Here is a 19,338-nt window from a genome sequence, read left to right on the forward strand (position 1 = left end):
TATATGTATGCTGCAGAGATAAACTACTGCATAAAGATCATTTGTTAAAAACCATTTGTTTATACAATCGTCAAAGGTCCCTTCCTCCTATCAGCCATATTCACAATATTTGAAGGATTTCATTATTTTGCTTCTCAACGCCTCAAACGTCTGCGGCGATCCTCCACTGATTACACGACTGATCTATTTAAAAAAGGAAAACATTTCTGGGAATCCAGTTCTTGCACAACCTGTCCCTCCTTCTCACCTCATTTTTGTCTATGTTGCACTATTTATGTCGTGTTGTTTTCTCTTTCTGTCATTGTTACTTTCTTTCCTTCACTTCACTTAACCCTTTACCTTCCAGTCTCTCTCATGGTTTCCCTGTTTGTTTTGCCCTCTTATGTGTCCTATAAAACATCTCGTTCTCAGCTCTGCTCCCTCCATTGTGAACCCCAAGTGCAGCTTCAGCCAACCCGGAAGGGGGAAAATCGCAGAAGGAGGAAGTCTACTGGAGGTTATTTTAATAATGCATGGCTGCTGGAGGAGCCGTGGAAGGTTAGGGCAGAAACTATTCAGCTCGATATAGAGTTTTGATAGCTTGTGAATGTGGAGCATTTATTATGATGACAAATGAGCTGACGGAGTGTGAGATCCAAAGAGTGGATATGGATTCACAAGCAGAGGGAAGGTCAGGCACATTAAAGGAAAGTGTTAATACTAATAGTTAAACATCACTGGTGTGATAGAAAGATCCTTGAGAGGTTGAGTGTGTGTGTGTGTGTGTGTGTGTGTGTGTGTGTGTGTGTGTGTGTGTGTGTGTGTGTGTGTGTGTTAAGGTTAAAATCTGTCAGATGTCAAGGGTCACTTCTGCCCTGTAACCCCGTGACCTCATCAAACAGTGATGAATTATGGGTAGTAGCACTCAGGGCTTGAGCAGCAGCCTCTCTGCTGAGGGCACAGTGATAGTGAGTCATCACACACATACACACATACACAGAGAGAGGGAGAGAGAAACATGTACCACCACACAACAGGACTGCAGAGTGGCTGACATTTTACAGTCGAGGAAAATCAGTGTGAGCTTAAAAAAAACAAAACAAGCAGCTGAGTTGCAGCCACAGAACACATGAGTGGAAACACACCAAATGTGTTAATGTTTATAATGCACTTTGACCAGCTAATTTGACTAATGCAATCCCCCTCATACCTCAACACATCACTGCCAAACAGCAACAAGATAAGCTGTTGATATCATCTGGCAGATAATTACATTATTTTCTCATTAACCCTTCATTTATTTCAGCTTTGTGGTTATTTTCCAGTATGACTAATGGTTAAATACAATGATCATAAAAATAACAATTGCAAGCAGAAAACTTTGGGACACCTCACAACACTCACTTTAACAAATGTGATCGCTCACCATTAAGTCTGCATGCTGACACATACTTTTATGAACAGCAGCAGCAGCATTAATAAGCGATCTATAACAAATTACATGGCTGTCTGCTAAATATTTGATCAAGGAACAGCACAAGCTTAATAATTTAGCAAACAGGCCTATTAATGACACTGCCATTGCATTGGTGAAGTGAAAGTGCAGGTTAGGATGCATTCTTCACTCAGGACATTACTCACCAAAACACCCTCAGGTCTTTGTATATGCGAGGGAAATGTCACACGGTTGGAAACTGTCCAATAGTGTTTATTATCTAAGACACGATAAAACTGACAAAAGTGAATTTGACAGATGTGACATGCTGTGACCTACAACACCCGCCATGCATGGGTGAGGATGACTCCTTGCTGATGCTTTGTTTGGCAATTTGCCAACCTATCGATCTGTCCGAGTGACTATAGCAATTATCGGGGAAATTACATGGTGAGGTGGGAGAGGAGCTCTAAGTGTAAAAACAGACTCCAAACTGTAATCTTGACTGATACAGGAGATATAAAGTGAGATATATGGATTAAAGAAAGTTGCTGTTAATTCAACTATCCAGTATAAACTTCATATTCAACACAATATTTAATTTGGAATGCAGCAGACATTGACTTGCTTTCTACCAAAATACTACTATTACTACTACTAATGAAAATAATTAAATATTCTCATCATTAATATAATCATCATCATTATAATTATTGTTTTTGTTGTTATTATATCATTTTTATTGTTAGTATTGTTGTTGTCGCTGTGGTTTTTATCATCATTATCATTGTTATTAGTTGTAGTGGTATTTAACAAAAAAACAAGTCTGCATTTTTTTTTGATTTGGTTGATGTGGTTATAAGATGTTGACTAAATGTGACTAAAACCTATGAACAGTTCTGTGAAATACTTTAAAACCACTATTGGTCAAACACAGAGCTTCCTCTTAATCAATCCTTGACATTCTGCTGTATGATGTAATCTTTGAATATGTGGCATCGATTAAAATCAGCCAAGTCTGTCAAATATAAACTATCATTGCCAAGTGGCCAAACCCTCTGTTACAGTCAGAGTTTGGGACGCTGCTTCACCGTCCAGACCAGACGCTGGAAGTGGGCGGGGCTTTGGTATCCGCTCGGTGCGATAACAAAACATCCCCGGATGAATAACACGCCGTCTCTGCGTGCGGTCACGTGACGTACAGCGGGCTCATGAATGATTTAAAGCTTTTTACATCATCGGCCTCCCTCCCTCTCCTCCTCCTCTTCCTCTTCTCTCCTCCTCCTCCTCCTCCCTCCCGCTGATGCACCGGCGCAGCCCGGAGATGCTGCTGCTGATGCTGGTGACCGACTGCAGCATCCGACATGGGCATCATCCTGTAATCCACCCGGGCTACCGTGAGTGCATTTACCTCCACTTTCTCCCCATTTTGTTACCTCCAGCTAGATCACCCACTACACTCCATCCCTCTCTCTCTCTCTCTCTCCACTTACCCCTTCAACTCACACACCTCCTCCCTCTTTGTTGTTCTCCTTGGTGCTTGTTTTTAAACAAAATGGATTACGGGTACAATGGCGCATAACGCGACGGAAACAGTGCGTCCTCGATGTTTTAGGTGAGTCCGCGGAGCGGCGGAGGAGGGGACATGTTAGGAAGTGTTGGTGTGTGTGAGAGGGGAAGAAGGAGAGAGAGTTTAGGGCGGGTGTCGCTTCTCCCATCGGACCGGAGCTGCAGTATGGGTGAGACCAGAGGAGAGTGTAGGGGAGAGAGAGAGGGGGGGGGAGACAGAGAGAGGGAGGGAGAGAGAGAGAGGTGCAGCTGCATGGGACTTGTCTGGGAAGCGACCAGGAGGGTGGGACGTGTGTGAATGAATCGCTCCAGGTGAGATCATATCTGGTTATCGCCATGTGAGATAGTGTGCTTGTATTTGAGTGTGTGTCTTTGTGTGTCTGTGTGAGAGAGAGAGAGAAAAGAGGAATTGCCACCGTAAGAGTTAAGACAAGGACTAAAGGAGGGAGATGATGCCCTGATAATGTACAGAATGTACTAATGTTCTATCTATCTATCTATCTATCTATCTATCTATCTATCTATCTATCCATCTATCCATCTATCTAATTTACGCATATTCTCTGTGAAAATGCGTGTAACTAGGAGGATGCAAGCACTCAGACACAGAGAGCCTAAAGCTATGCAACTGGGGTAATCCCTAATGACATGGCCAGATCGCACACACACACACACACACACACACACACACACACACACACACACACACACACACACACATATGCACTTTTCCCCACACATCTCTCCTTCTGCCACAAGGTCTTGCTTCATCCTTCTCTTTCAAAGCTGTGTTGTCGTGCTGTCCGTGGTGCTGAAAACATCTTATCAATAGAGTCGACGGCCTTCTCTCTCAACAGGTGTCTATCACCTTCCCTAACAAACTGCTGTGAGAAGTGGATTTCCAAGATCATTTAGTCATTTTTCCACACCCACTTTAGACCTTTGTGTTTTACAATGGCATATTCACTATACAAAAAGCTTATGTAGGTAAATGCTAAACCACAATAACAGAGACACATCTGCATGACTCACTGTGACACAGGGTCATACCTTTATGAATATTATGCTCTAATACCTGATTTGAATGTCAGAAACGCCTGCAGAATTCTGTCTCTTTTTGTGTAACAAACAGTATAAGTCTATCTTGTCTATTCTGCTATTTGACAACAAATTACATAATTATATCAGCTGCAAGACGACCAGGATGAGGATGAGGAAATAGAGGAAATATATGAAGTAGAACAACCAGCATTACGACAAATGTTATGTATTTGCCAAATTAGCAACGGCAGTTAGTCTTCCCACATATCACACACAAACTCTCTCTCTTTCTCGCTCTCTTTCTCACACACACACACACACACACACACACACACACACACAAACACACCACTCCATATTTATGAATGGTCAGCTGGACCCCCTCTCCCCTCTCTCGATCAGATGATGCTCAGCTCATTGACGTCAGTGAACCTGCCAGCGCATAAAGACTAATATAATCAGAACCACACACACACATACACACTCTCCATCCTTTCCTTTATCTCTGTCAACAGCCCCCACACCCACACACACACACATACACCTCGTTAGTTGCTCAACAGGCAGTAATGAGAACGAAAGGAAAGAGAGAGAGAGACAAAGAGAGACCAGAGGGCGAGTGTTGGTGTGGTGACTGACCTTTACAGTTATCATTACAATATAATCCTGATATATGACGTTAAACACCCGTCCATCTTTTTGAGTCAAGCTTTCTTTGGTTTTCCAGCCAGCGCATGGCCTTTTTAGACATTTTATTCCTCTGTAGACACAAACCTGACTTGACTTGATCGTCCTCAGTTGAAGGGAGGAGAGGGGGAAGGGTTAATGTCATGTACACAACAATACAATACATGTCTGCATTGATACACTCAATTCATCAGGTATGAATCCCATAATAGAGAAGGACAAACACGCCTTCCTGTTACCTGTTACATTGTTTGGGCGTTGCACAGCTGCCTCTGGTTTCTGGGTGCGTGGTGCTGCATACTAATTACCCAAGGAAGGAAAAAGTTGAAACTTGTTTTGGAAGCAAACAGCGGGGTTCACAGAGTTTATCCTTTCCGTTGCCATGGTGAAGCACACCAAGGCCGGCCCGACACAGTAGACGGACAGAGAAGAAAGACACAGAGAGAGAGAAAGACAGAGAGAATGAAGAAGAGAGCGGGTGAGTGTGGTCCCAAGCTAAAAAGAGAGTCGGTGAAAGATTGATGGGGAAGCAGAGAGGAAGAGGAGAGGCTGGTAGGAGGAAGACATATCGTACTAAAAACAGACGAAGACCAAACAAAGTGATGATATATTGGAAGCTTTGTCCTGCAGTGTAGACAGACAATACTGTTTGTTCATGAGCAAATCGAATGAGCAACCGCCCATTATCTCAGAGAACCATTACCAAGACCAACATCCCAGTCAGATTGGGAGCCTGGTCCGAGGTTTTCTCTCAGACCTCCAGGCTGCACAGACTTGAGATGTCATCGATATGGCTGGTTAGCCAGGCAGCCAGCAGGAGCGACACCATTGGGTTTTCCTTTTTTACATTATATATTGCAGTCCAGAGTCAGAGACGATTGCGCTTGAAGCTTCAGGCGCTGGCTGTGCCGTGTTTAAGGTGAGATAGATGAGGGCAGATAGTGAGCGAGCCGGGTCCACTGACAGGTCAGTCATGCAGAGCAGCTTGTGCTTCTGCTCTCTGGCTTGGATCCAGCAGTTTCAGCGTCTAACTTTAAAAACTTTGCACAGACAGACATGATGCAATTAAAATAGACAGCCTGATCGCTTCAAATAACCTTGAGCATTAATGAGGCGTAATAATCCTTCTGAATACTGATCACACAGTGTGCCACTCTCTCACCAATACAACTATTCTGGAATTCCCTTTAACTTGAGCTAATCAGCTGTTTGGAAAGGAACTCCATCTTCCACCTTTGGGGCAGCAGTGGCTCAGCCCGTAGGAGGGTAGCCGGTTCGAGTCCCCCGTGTGGACTTGCAGCCAAAGAGTTGCCAAAAAGTGACGCTGCCGAGGTGCCCTTGAGCAAGGCACCGAACAGGGAAATTCTCATTCGTTAATATAGATTATAAAGAGAGGTTAATAAAGGGGGTGTTCATCTTATCTTCCACTCCTACATCATGGCAAATTCATGCATGGACCAGTTGTCCAGGATTAGCTCCAAATGGATAGAACCTGTAATTGATGACATCATTTACCCCTTGATATTCACTGCTGGGCCCAGAAATGGTGGAAGACTTCTGGTTTTTGGCTTTGATATATGAGGTTGTCAATGTTTGTTATTCATTCTGTAATTAGACATATTAGAGAATTTAGTTCCGCGCTTTAATCCTTCACTTTTCCATCACCTCTCAACAAAACGAGTGACATATTACATCATGTACCTTCGCCTGTGTAGAGCAGCACAAACTAAATTGACCATCAGGAGTTATGAGCCTGCAGAAGATTAAATCAGCCCTTCTGACTCACACACAGAAACAGAGACATCACAGTTCTTCAGCCCCCGAGGTTCCATTTCTCTTTCTATGACATCAGATGAGCAAAATCAGCTCTCTGGTTTCCGTTCACGTGTCAAATGATTTTGCCCCGACTGTGCTTCTTTCGGTTTGGGAGACGTGGGGGACAACGTGGCCCGTCAGCCAAGCCGTCCAATCAGACAGACAGATAGACAGACAGCCAGGCAAGTCAGGCAAGTGATAGGAAATCGGTTTAATACTTCACGTCTCCATTCTTCATTCAGCCAATTACTGCTGATAACTGGGAGACACCGATGAGGATACAGTCATTTAAAAAAAAGGGAATTATTATCGACAGTAAATTATCACCGAACATGTAGCTTTGTAGGAAATACTGCGTAATATTCACAGATGTGACAGTAAATCTCCCCCCCTCTCTCTTTCTTTCTTTCTCTCTCTCTTTCTCACTCTCTCTCCCTCTCCCTCTCCTCCTTTGGCCTGGTTATGTAACTCTGTCCGTCCTCCGGGCCGCGTTGATGCTCTTGCTCGTACTTAAAGCCAGCAGTAAGTAAGTAAGGCCACTTCCCTTCATCCTTTCCTCCCTCTGTAGATCAAAAACACCCACCGACAAGCACGAGCGCAAAGACAGGCCGGCAGCGAGGAGGGTTGGGTGGCGAGGAGAGACAAGCTCATACACAAAATACTACGACGGTAGAGAGATAAGACTTAGATTTATAAGACCTTCCTTGGCCCTCCTGATACCATTTTGTCAAAGTGATACAGGGAATAATAAGACGAGATGTTGAGATTGAGAAAAAGGAACACAAAGTCCAGACTCATATATTCTGCTGAGCCATGATGACTTAGCTCCTTCCTTACATCTTTGACTCATCGGCGGCGGGGCCACTTGCCAGGTCTGGGGCCGGGGCCCAGGGGCTGGGGGCCGGTTGCCAGGTTGGAACTCTCAGCTTTATTATGTCGATCTCGCTCTTACTGTAAAGGCTACGAATGCGCACTCAGATTCTTCATGCAGTAGATACAGCTGGTTAGTCTGACATTAATGGTGAGGTGCTTGTTGTTGTGGGGGTGATTATGATGACAAACGATCAACTATTGATCTTTGAGCATGCCGGCAAAACTAATTCTGAGTCTCTGCGAACTCTCAAACGCAACATTACCCTGCTTATCTGTGAACAGCAGCACGCCACTCGCTCACACACAGTGGGAATTAAAAAGATTCAAAGTTGGAATCCTGCACTTGCTTACACATTTCCCTCATTTTTGCACCACAGGTTTTTATTTTTGGCCTCTTGCTGTTTTCCTCTCACATAATCACTTAGCATTCCTCTGGCTGGAGTCATAAAATCACAACAACAATATAAGTAATTACACGGCTGTCTGTTTGAATGGGGTTCAAATTTATTGCACGAGCGCCAACATTTATTCAATAATTTAGTGGTGTACGCTGCCGCTGGCACCACTTCCATGGTCTCCCCATCCATCCCTCCTCAGTGTGTGAACGATCCACCTCCACTTTCATCTCCAGAGGTTAATCCTCATTGTATTTTAGTTACACGGTACAGTTTTAGCTAATTCTAGCCTTGAAATCACATTCCCAAATTACTGTGGACATCCTCCATCGCTTTAGGCCTGAAATAAGGACAGAAAACACTGACGACTGCGACGATGATGATAATGATGGTGATGAGCCATGTAGCAACAGCTAAGCTACAGAGTCTATTTTCTGGCGCACCGCAGATAGAGCACCTGCCGCCACAGCTTTGTGCGCTTTGTGTACTGTTCAAATAACACACACTCATCACCGGGCAGCTGCTGGTTACTGCCAGAGGAGCTCGCCAAAGATGAATGATCTGAATGATAATAATTCTTTTGAAAGCAGATTTGTAAGAACATGGAGTGCATATGTTTGTTGCTAGTAACTGTATTGCCGGGTTCACCTTCTTATGTTTCTGGTTGTGTGCTTGTAGTTATGCTGCATTCGAGTGTTATGGGTAATATCAAATTTACAACTCCGAAATTGCAATTGAACAGCTCCTGAAGGTGTTAATTTGAGACCAGTGTGACGTATAAGGCGACCTTTTCACCGTTTGGTCTGGGAGAGAATGACATCCAGGCTAATAAATGGTAAATAAACCTGGAAAAACCCAGATGTGCTGCGTTTCTCTTCGTCTTCACTCAGAACAGACGATGCCTGAATCCATTCTGTGTATTTCTTCCATGTTTACATTCTTTACATAAAAGAACAAAGCACTTCTTGAACATTGAATTTGAATGGAACACTTAACCTTTTCATATAGTCTCTACCACCTGACATGCTCTTCAATGCAGCTCATGTCTCACACATGAAGCGTGGAAGAAGGTGTGTTTGTGTTGCGTTGAGTGTGATTGGTTATGTGTATAGCTTGCACTGTCACCAATTAAAATTGTGAAGAACTGTCTGCCGTATTTACACGCGCACACACACGCCCAAATATTATTGACGAAGCCGTACATGACCTCCTTCGCCTTTGCCTTTGGCTCTCACAGGATCGATGCACTGAGCTCTAATGAAGAAACAGATTTGCTGTTTTTCAGTCTGCTCATCCTCCTCAACCCTTCCTCCTAATCCGTTCATCTTCTCCTTTCTGCCTATCCTCTTTAAACACACACACACACACACACACACACACACACACACACACACACACACACACACACACACATACACACACATACACACACACACACACACACACACACACACACACACACACACAAATCGATTTCCTCTTCTGCTGCCTATTAATGTATCACACTAACTTGACTTCTTTGTGCAGGTGAATAACAATCGGCTACTGAGCTTTCTCTTCAGGTTAGGTGACTAAAGTTTCAGGTGATAAAAGTGAAAAATGAATCTATAGATATGTCCTTGGGGAATATTAGTATCAGGGTTGCTTTGTTACTGAACCACAGCACAGCATCAATATATAGAATGCTTTCTATCACTGCATGCACTCATACTCATACATTCACTCTCAGTGCAGCAATAACAGCAGCAGCAGCAGCGGCGGCCCTCTGTGGTTAAACAGCTGGGTAATTGCACCATTTGAGTGGCTCATATTATAGCTGAGAGGCAGTGTGGGAGTGTTGTGTATTTTGTGTGTTTGTTCAATAACTTATGCTTGTTCAAAGTGGTTGAATGGGGACTGCAAGTTCAACGGTTGTTAAGTGTTCTACCTCTTGTTCTCTAAGAGAGAGAGAGAGAGAGAGAGAGAGAGAGGGTCACTATGAAAACAATAGCTCCATTTTTCAATTGAATCTCCTATTACATCATCACTAGTATGGCATCAAAGGCACTTGAAAAGCTGTAAAAAGAACACTAAAGCCATTGTTTTAGTAAGGATTATACACTTAATGCTTATTTGTCTTCTTTATTTAAAAAGAATTGTTACATGGATTGCGTATATCAACACACACACACACACATTATATATATATTTGCTATATACAAAACACAAGGAAAATTATCTTTCACATAAACATTCTGAATAGCTAAAAGCATTCTGCAGCTTTGATTTATTGTGAATCCACAGATACACACAGATTTATTGTTCAAAAGTCGGATATCCAGCTGCTCACATATCTCCTCCATGAGTGTCTGACACTCGTGCACATTGTCAACACAATATAAACATGTGTCTCATAGGAACAGGGTGACTTATACATCGTCTACAGGGAGCAGAATGTGATAAATGGCTCATAATTACAATATGATGTTAACAATCAGATTTGTGTATTAATCAAGTGAAGGTTATGTATCATGCGTCATTACCAGATGGCAGACGGCATCAACAGGGACACACTGATTATCTCTGTTCATTTCAACTCAGTGAATGTGAGAGGATAACAGGGGACAGAAGCTAAAATAAGAAGAAGAAGAAGAAGAAGAAGAAGAAGAAGAAGAAGAAGAAGAAGAAGAAGAAGAAGAAGAAGAAGAAGAATGATCATAATTCAGTTTTGCTCAGAAAAATAATCCACTCATACTTTCAGATTATTACAATGCAGCAAAATATCTCCCAGTGTGTGTGTCTGACTGCATGTAATGCGTACAGTAAATATTGGCCTCCTCCACGTGCACGCAAAAGGAAATAGGATTTAGCTTCTTCTGTCCTCTGTAATGACTTTGGCTGCTATAGCAACAGGGTTATAGGGAGAGAATTGTTAATTATCTGCCACTTTATCCAGGTTCTCTTCATTTGTAGCTGTATACATTAATGTTGAGTGTCTTGGTGTGTGATTGTGTGAGTCAGCATCGTGCCACATGACTGATGTATAAATAATCGAAGGAAATATTCTGTAAAATGTAAAATAAAACATCCCCCATGTGTTTGTTTTACAGATTTCACCATGCGGGGGAAAATTGATTTGGCATTCCAGTAATGAGAGGAGAGTGAGTGATAACAGGGAAAAGGACGGACAAGCTTCAAGATTCAAATCCGATCTTCTTTTGATCCTCACGCATCCGTGTATGGATGAGGCTTGACTCCTCCTCCTCGGCGCTCTACACAATCATCTCCTCCAGACAACAGGAAGACGGGAAAAGGAAGATTGTTGAACATCCAGCAGCTTGGACATCCACCTCTTCCTTGTGAATTTCTTCCCTTTGACTCCTGACCTTTGCCCTCAGTATGAGTGGCCTGCGGGGGAAACTAGACCCTCGAAGGATACAGTGGCGTTCGCAATGGAACACCTTTACCTCCCGTGTCCTGAGGACCAAACCTGTGGAGTCCATGTTGGACACGGCCGTCACAGGCACCGGCTCCCATGGGACCAGACTGGCCCGGGTGCTGTCCACCGTGGACTTGGTGTCGCTGGGCGTGGGCAGCTGCGTCGGCACGGGGATGTATGTGGTATCCGGGCTGGTTGCCAAGGAGATGGCTGGGCCGGGGGTCATCGTGTCCTTCATCATCGCCGCTGTGGCCTCCATACTGTCGGGTGAGCCTGAATGTAGAATCTTATTTAATAAGCCAGACGTCTACATGCTACAGGCCACAGCAAGGTTACTGTAATTATCATCACCGCCCATCTTACAGGGATGATTTATACGAAGGCCCTTTTAATAACTTCATACTTATAGCAAGGGCAAATACATTACAGAGGCAAATCTATAACACTAGAAGGCACTCAGGGGATATCTTAGTAGCATCTTACTTCTGCTATCAATACCATACAATTACACCTCTCAATTGGATTATAATGTTGAAAGATATGTGTGTGTTTGTGTTTGTCTTGTGGTCTGGTCTCCCCCTTTTTATCCCATGCAGGAGTGTGTTACGCAGAGTTCGGCGTGCGCGTGCCAAAGACGACGGGCTCGGCCTACACGTACAGCTACGTGACGGTGGGAGAGTGCGTGGCCTTTTTCATCGGCTGGAATTTAATCCTGGAGTATCTGATTGGCACGGCGGCTGGGGCCTCGGCTCTCAGCAGCATGGCGGATTCGCTGGCCAATCACAGCATTAGCAACTTCATGATTTCACACATTGGAACGCTTAAAGGTTTGGGTGAGTGGGAGAGGACATGAGCTGGAAACAGGCAGAATGAAGACTTTTTGACTGTTTTCACTTTGAAAGAGTGAGAGTCCTTCTCAGGGTTATGTACATTTCCAGCTTCCTCCGATTACTTCGGAATGTTCATGCAGAATGTAATACAAAAAAGTAGCTTTTGACTTATTTGCAAGGAAACATTGTATGATTGTGCTCAGATTTTGATACTATTTGACATGAATATCATTCAAAACAGATACAAAACCACAAGCAGGGACAGTTCAGATTCTGTCTTAAGCGTCTGTGATTATCAAGACAAGATTGCATGAATGTCAGACAGATATTCCCAGGTGATCTCAACAGGAAAAATACTTTGTTTCCCCAGAGGAAGGTGAAGGTCAGCGGGCAGGCTGTTACCTTGCACAGCTGTACAACTATGGCCCATATGTCCAGCTCTACTTGTTGAAAGACGATTTCCTTCCCATCCAGACTAATCTGCTGCTGCTGCAAAATCAAGAACAAATTACATCAAATTTGTGCTTCTCTCAGTGATGCTGCTTTGGCCAGAGTGCCGCAGAAATGCACTCATAGGGCCAAAAAGTGTTCTTGCGCATCGATTGATTGATTAGTTTTCCTTTATTGAGACGGTTTCTGCTTCGCTGTTTGTTTGACACTGGCCAAATGGACGGCTGCACATTGAGTGATTTTACTATGGACAAAGTGACAAAGCCCTGTGGCATCATGGGTATCAAAATGATTCAGGTTTTTCCAGGTCATGCACACCACTGATGGGAGGAATGCCTGCAAATCCTGTGTAACACTAGTAGAGCAGTCGTACGTGCCAGTGCCTCTATCTGTGCGACTCTGCCCTGTCGGTCATTTCCTGTTGGCCACCGACAAAAGCGCTGGGAGTGGTCACATGACACGGCAGCTGTTCCACACTGTAATGGAAATGTAATGTTTGCCTGTTCCCTCCACAGCCCAGTAAAAGTGTGGAATGCTTCATCACGCCTTTCCTTCTTTTCCTTTTCTTTTCTTTTCCCTTTCTCTTTCTAGGTAAAGGGGAGCAGTCGTACCCGGACCTGCTGGCTCTGCTGATTGCTCTGCTCGTGACAGTGATAGTGGCTCTGGGAGTGAAGAATTCTGTGGGTTTCAACAACGTCCTGAACGTCATTAACCTCGTGGTGTGGGTGTTCATGATGATCGCCGGGCTCTTCTTCGTCAGCGGGGAGAACTGGGACGATGGGCGATTCCTGCCGTTCGGCTGGTCAGGGGTGTGTGAATAATCCCTGTGCAAACCTTTGCAGGAGCACATACAATACAAAACACCCAATTATAGCTTTTTACACACTTCACCGCCTCTTCTGTGTGTGTGTGTGTGACAGGTGATGCAGGGTGCAGCTACCTGTTTCTACGCCTTCATTGGTTTTGACATCATCGCTACAACGGGAGAAGAGGCCAAGAGTCCAAACACCTCCATCCCATACGCCATCACCGCCTCGCTCATCACCTGCCTCACTGCCTACGTCTCTGTGAGTGATGGAGAAACACACACACACACACTCACTCACACATACAATATGTGTAAATTACTCCCCCTATCTGATCTTGAACAGCCCTCCAAACACCTAACTTCAACATAACACCCTAGATGGTTGTTTCCATGGACACCACTGACTGAGGCCTATCAGGGTTATCTTAGGTCAACATAATATCAACTCCAAAATTCACACACTTCTTTTCACTCCATTCCTGCCCACACCCTGCCTCTTTCTTCCACTCCCTCTTTCTTTTCTCCCTGCACCCTTCCTTTCTCAACCTATCTCTTTCGTCAGCCTCTCTGACTTTCTTTCTCTCTTTGATCAAACGTGAGTCACCGTCTAAGCATTTGAAAGTGATTCTGCTGTCAGGATCCGCTCCGATTTCATAAATCCCTTAAATAGAGGATTTTCTCCTGGTAACATTGGTTTCAGAGGGAATACAGATCCAAACTTCACAAGCAGGCAGACCAGCAAGAAACATGGTGGAACTTATTGTTCCTTTGCTGGATCTCATGAAACTCTTACTTTCAAGTGGGCATATTGTTGAATGAAAACTGTGGAAACGCTTGAATGAAAATATAAAAGTACCTGAACACAAGCAGAGGAAGCTTTGCACCGTCAACCAACAAACGCCATCAACCAGGACAGGGATTCCCTACAGAATATTCTTGTCTTTGTCATTAGTGGAGTCTGGATTGGACCAAAAGGTTTAATAGTATCAGGCGGCCATGGGAACTAATCTCTCTATCTCTCTTTCTCTCTCTGTAAGGGTTAGTCTTTTCATCACTCCTTCTCTTTCAGTGTTTATTCCGCCATTAATCTGTTAATACAAAATCCCTCTCTGTGCGGCAAAATATCTGTGACAGATGGCCCGGCATGGTTTCACGCGTCAGACGCGAGGTTCAAAGACACACGCAGAGAGAGGGGGGGGAGAGAGGGAGTGAGAGAGAGAGAGAGAGAGGATGAGGGAGAGAAAGAGAGAAAGAGAGAGGGAGAGAGGCATGACGCATGAACGTCTTGCCTGTGATGCAGTGCGTTGTGTCAAACCGGAGTGTGTGAGTGTAGCTCAGCACGTTGAGATTATGCTATGAGAGTATGAATGTGTGTCAGTATCAGAATCAGAAACACAAACTGCAGAATGAATAAAGAAATTCCATTGGAATAAAGAGTCGTGATTACTTTTCACTTTCTCCCCCAAAGCTTTTATTATAACCCATAAATCCATATTCTGTGTTGACCTCTGACCCTCCTCACTCCAGGTGTCCGTGATCCTGACTCTGATGGTGCCGTACAACGAGATCGACGCCGACGCCCCGCTCATGGAGATGTTCGCTGTACACGGCTGCATGTTTGCTAAGTACATTGTGGCTGTGGGATCCATCGCCGGGCTCACCGTCTCTCTGCTGGGGTCCCTGTTCCCCATGCCCAGGGTCATCTACGCCATGGCTGGGGACGGCCTGCTCTTTAAGTGAGTGTTACCCTGACTGGTTTTGTTTTCACATCCACCGTCTTGATGACCGTCTCTGACTCCATCCTCACGCGTTCCTCTTTAGGTTCCTGGCCAACGTGTCTTCCTACACAGAGACCCCCGCTGTGGCCTGTGTGGTGTCGGGCTTCCTGGCTGCTCTGTTGTCCCTCCTGGTCAGCCTCAGAGACCTTATAGAGATGATGTCTATAGGAACCCTGCTGGCTTATACACTGGTGAGGCCTTGATGCAACACACATCAGCCATCATTTGCTTCCTGCCCATCCCCCTCTCTGTTAGCGTTAGTGTTTTATGGCCTTTTATAGCTCGGTGGGTGTGGAGATCATCGAGAGTCCAATCTAAAATCATATATTCTGGGAAAGATCTGAGTTAAGATGTTTTTTGTTCTTATTTATCCTGCAGACTGTGATGACATCGCACAGTATAGGAATGCAGCTCAGTGTGAACACTGTTATCCTTCCTGCAGTGTGTGACAGAATCACTAATATGATCACAGACACCCAAAGGAGCTTCATATAAAAACGTCCTGCGTCACGTCTTTAAAACTCGTGAATGATTCAAGATTCTCTGTTCTCGGTCTGCAGGTGAGTCTGTGTGTGCTGCTGCTGCGCTACCAACCGGAGGGCGACATCCACGGCTTTGTGAACTTCCTGTCCGAGGAGCAGAACAACAAGAAGAAGGAGGGCGTCCTGGCCGAGTGCGAGAAAGAAGCCTGCTCCCCGACCAGCGAGGTCGACGAGTACGGAGGCCTGCCCACCAACACCTGCGGCGCCAAAAACCTGCCGTCCCTGGGCGACAACGAGATGCTGATCGGCAAAACGGATAAGACCGCCTACGCGGCCAACCACCCAAACTACGGGACGGTGGACATGACCACCGGCATCGAGGCGGAGGAGTCGGAGGGCGGAGTGTCACGTCGCTTGAAGAAGCTGATCGGACCGCGGTACTACACCCTGAGGATCCGTCTGGGCCTTCCGGGGAAGATGGACCGGCCGACTGTAGCCACGGGGAAAACCGTCACTGTTTGCGTCCTCTTCCTTTTCATCCTCATGTTTGCCTTCTGCTCCTTCATCATTTTCGGTGAGAACTGGTTGAGTTCAATACGGATTCAGAGGATTTACAAACGGTAAATTAATTATTTCTGTCTTCGATCTCACTTGTTCCAGGTGCGAGCAGTATTGGCGAGGGTAGCTGGTGGGCTCTGCTGCTGCTCATCACCTTCATCGTCGTCCTTGTTCTGCTCGTCGTCATCATCCTCCAGCAACCGGAGAACCCTAAGCGGCTGCCCTACATGGCGCCCTGCGTGCCCTTTGTACCCGCCTCGGCCATGCTGGTCAACATCTACCTCATGCTTAAACTGTCAGCCATCACATGGATCCGATTCTCCATCTGGTGCATTGTGGGTAAGTCAAGACAGGATGGAGGAGACAGAACGTGATCGTGTTACATCCAGGGGAAATGTTTCAGATTGACGGAACAATATTATTAGTATTCATAGTAGTAGTAGTAGTATTCTCAAAGAAATACATTCTCTGAACCTTAGAGACCTAAACATGCTGAGGATGTTTTGCAGACATTTTCTTTCTCATATTGTCTCCCTGGACATACAGGGAAGACTGATATTTACTGGATGTTTGCAGTGGCTTATAGTTCTGCCACACGCAAACAATGGAGGAATGTGAGAAATGACGTCCACCCCAGTACTCAGTCCTCTTCTTCTTCTTCTTTTCTTTCTGCTTCTGTCCGCACACACATTGTGTAGGTTTGCAGCTTTCTGGTGACTCACTCTGAGTGGGATGAATTACAGTATTTTTGTTTACACAGCCTTCACCCTTTCTCTTTGATGTGGAACGTGTGTGTTCAGCTCAGCAAACAGCTCCTTGAGCCTGTGCCTGTGTGTGTGTGTGTGTGTCCTTTCAGGGGTTCTCATCTACTTCGGCTACGGCATGTGGCACAGCACTCTAGAGGTCAGGGCCCGGGAGAATGAGGCGCACGCTTCCACCTACCAGCGCTACGACCAGGGCGTAGACGAGGGCTTCTGCGGCTTCGACGACGACTTCTACCCTCCCACAAGTGACGCCTGGGGCGCGCCGGCGGGGGGATCGGGTCTGACCCCGCCCGCAGAGGGGGAGCCCAAAAGTGACACGGCGGCATCCAAAGGTGGAGACAGGACCAATGCCGAACACGGCCTACCGGAGGAGGATCCGATGGATTATTGAGGGGGGGGACTGACTCTGTGTTACCCTGAATGTACTGCCTTGTCTGCTGCCTGGGGGGAGGGAAGGAGGGAGGGGAACAGTAGTGTGTGTGTGTGTGTGTGTGTGTGTGCTCGTGTGTGTGTGTGCATCGGTGTGCCTGTACGAGTGTGCGTGTGCATGCCCACCTGCATGTGTGTGTACTTGTTTGTGTGTCGCACCCTTGGGCTTGATGGTTTCCTGCCAGTGGGTCAGTTTTTGTTTCACATATCACTGCCACGCCTGGCTCCCCCTGCTCACGTGGTGAACGGGGACGGACGTCAAGGTCGTTCATCACGTCACACACACTTAGTCACTCAGTTGTTTTTCACTTACGGGAGTCCACCTCCCACGTAAAGACAAAGCAAGATAGGAAATTGCAAACTTAGCAAGAGATAAAATGCATAACGGGTTCACGTAGGGGTGAACTGTGCGATATTGGGACCCAGACGATGACTGAGCTGTTTGTTCCATTACGGGACATAGGAGGGGAGAGGGTGATGAGTCGGGCAGAGATTAATTTGCGCCTCACTTCCTGTTTCATAGACAGGAAAGGATGACAACATGCCAAGGCCGGGCTGCTTCCTCAGCTGAGGTCTGACGGTTCTCTGCAAGAGACAGGAAAGCAGCTGCACATACACTTAAATGTGCACGCAAATACTTTACTTACACTTATTAACCACTCCAGTCCATCTTTACCTGCCTCCACCTGACCTCTGACATCTAGCCCAAGGGACCAAAAGAGCGGATTGGGGGAGGATAAAAGGGGTATCGATGTTTTCTGTCTCAAATAGTACTTGGACTTTGCTTGCAATAGTGCCTTCATCTTTGTTGTGTATGTGAGTTTGGATACTTTCATTTTATGTGTGTGTGAGTGTGAGTGTGTGCGCGGAGTGTGTGTGCAATGGAACTCACACATATATATTCCTTCTCATATCTATGAGTAAATATAAAGTGTGCTGTTGAAGTTGTTGTGTTCCGTATGTGGTTGTGTTCCGTTTTCACCCCTACGGCATGAAGCTGAAACACAGAGGCAGACGTGCACTCACAGCTCATCAGTGTGTCTTCAAAAAAGAGGGGAGAGAGGAACAGAAGGAGGGGGGGGGGCGGGGGGATGGGTATGATTTTCTTTCTGTTTCTGCTTATCCATGTTGGGAATTAAGTCATTTTCAGTTCATTCAATTCAGGAAATAGATTCTCTTCCCTGTTTACATACTAAGTGTGTTTTTGTCCCTAAACACAAATTGGTAGTTATTGAGCTGGAGACTCATGAGACAGATGTTGCACTTTCCCTTTTGATTTGAGTAAACTGAAAACCAATTGACCCAACCCTGTTATTGTCCTCCTCCTTGTCCCTCTTCTCTTCTCCTCTCCTTCCCCTGCGTCTCGCCTCATTCTCTCTCCGTCTCATTCCCGTCACCGTTCGCCACAAATGCTGCATCCGGAATTGGTTTCCATTTAGGATTTGAAACGGTGAATCACTCCCTGAGCTCCACTGCTTGAGGCCAGAAGCTCCATCACCTCCTGTATCACCTCAGGGTGTCTGCTGTCCATCATCTCATTCCTCACTGGGGAGCATTTCACCTCCACTTTGCTGCCACATCGTCCCCATTTTGCAACGCTGACACCCGATTCTTTACTTGCTACCTGCACTTGCTTCACCCCTGAGGAGGTTTTGTGAAAATCAATCAAATCACTACCCTGTATAGTTCATGAGGATGTGTGGGTTTGACTCCATGTTCTTTTATAGAGGGTGGGGGCTCTTCTACAATAGCTGCTCTATGTCCTGATTGTCCCCCTTGTTTCCCCCCGTGCCCCCTTGTTGCTGCATTTGTCCCTTCCAGGGAAGCCTTATTTGTCTAATGCACTAAATCTAAGAATGCCACGCTGAACCCCACCCCCAACCCCCACCCTACCTCTGCTCCTCTCACATCCACGCCACACTGATACCCCGTCAGCCTCATCCAAAACACACAACTTTATCGACCAAAACAAGTCAGAAACCGACTGCTTTGCATTCACAGCTCAGCCAAAACAGAGAGGGGTGTTA

At 45.6% G+C, this 19,338-nt stretch overlaps 1 protein-coding gene across 1 annotated transcript; it reads left to right on the top strand.

The window, feature by feature from the left end:
* Positions 1-2,739: 2,739 nt before the first annotated feature.
* Positions 2,740-18,400, top strand: slc7a14a (solute carrier family 7 member 14a). The gene is made up of 10 exons (XM_076157584.1): positions 2,740-2,811; positions 10,884-11,479; positions 11,809-12,045; positions 13,084-13,301; positions 13,413-13,559; positions 14,828-15,036; positions 15,122-15,269; positions 15,639-16,134; positions 16,221-16,457; positions 16,975-18,400. The coding sequence occupies exons 2-10, from the start codon at positions 11,173-11,175 to the stop codon at positions 17,271-17,273; spliced, it is 2,298 nt and encodes a 765-aa protein (XP_076013699.1). The 5' UTR covers positions 2,740-2,811; positions 10,884-11,172; the 3' UTR covers positions 17,274-18,400.
* Positions 18,401-19,338: the final 938 nt, after the last annotated feature.

Source organism: Genypterus blacodes, unplaced genomic scaffold (assembly GCF_046128005.1).
Source record: "Genypterus blacodes isolate CSIRO-AG114 ecotype Tasmania unplaced genomic scaffold, CSIRO-AGI_Gbla_v1 ptg000073l_1, whole genome shotgun sequence".
Classification (NCBI taxonomy): domain Eukaryota; kingdom Metazoa; phylum Chordata; class Actinopteri; order Ophidiiformes; family Ophidiidae; genus Genypterus; species Genypterus blacodes.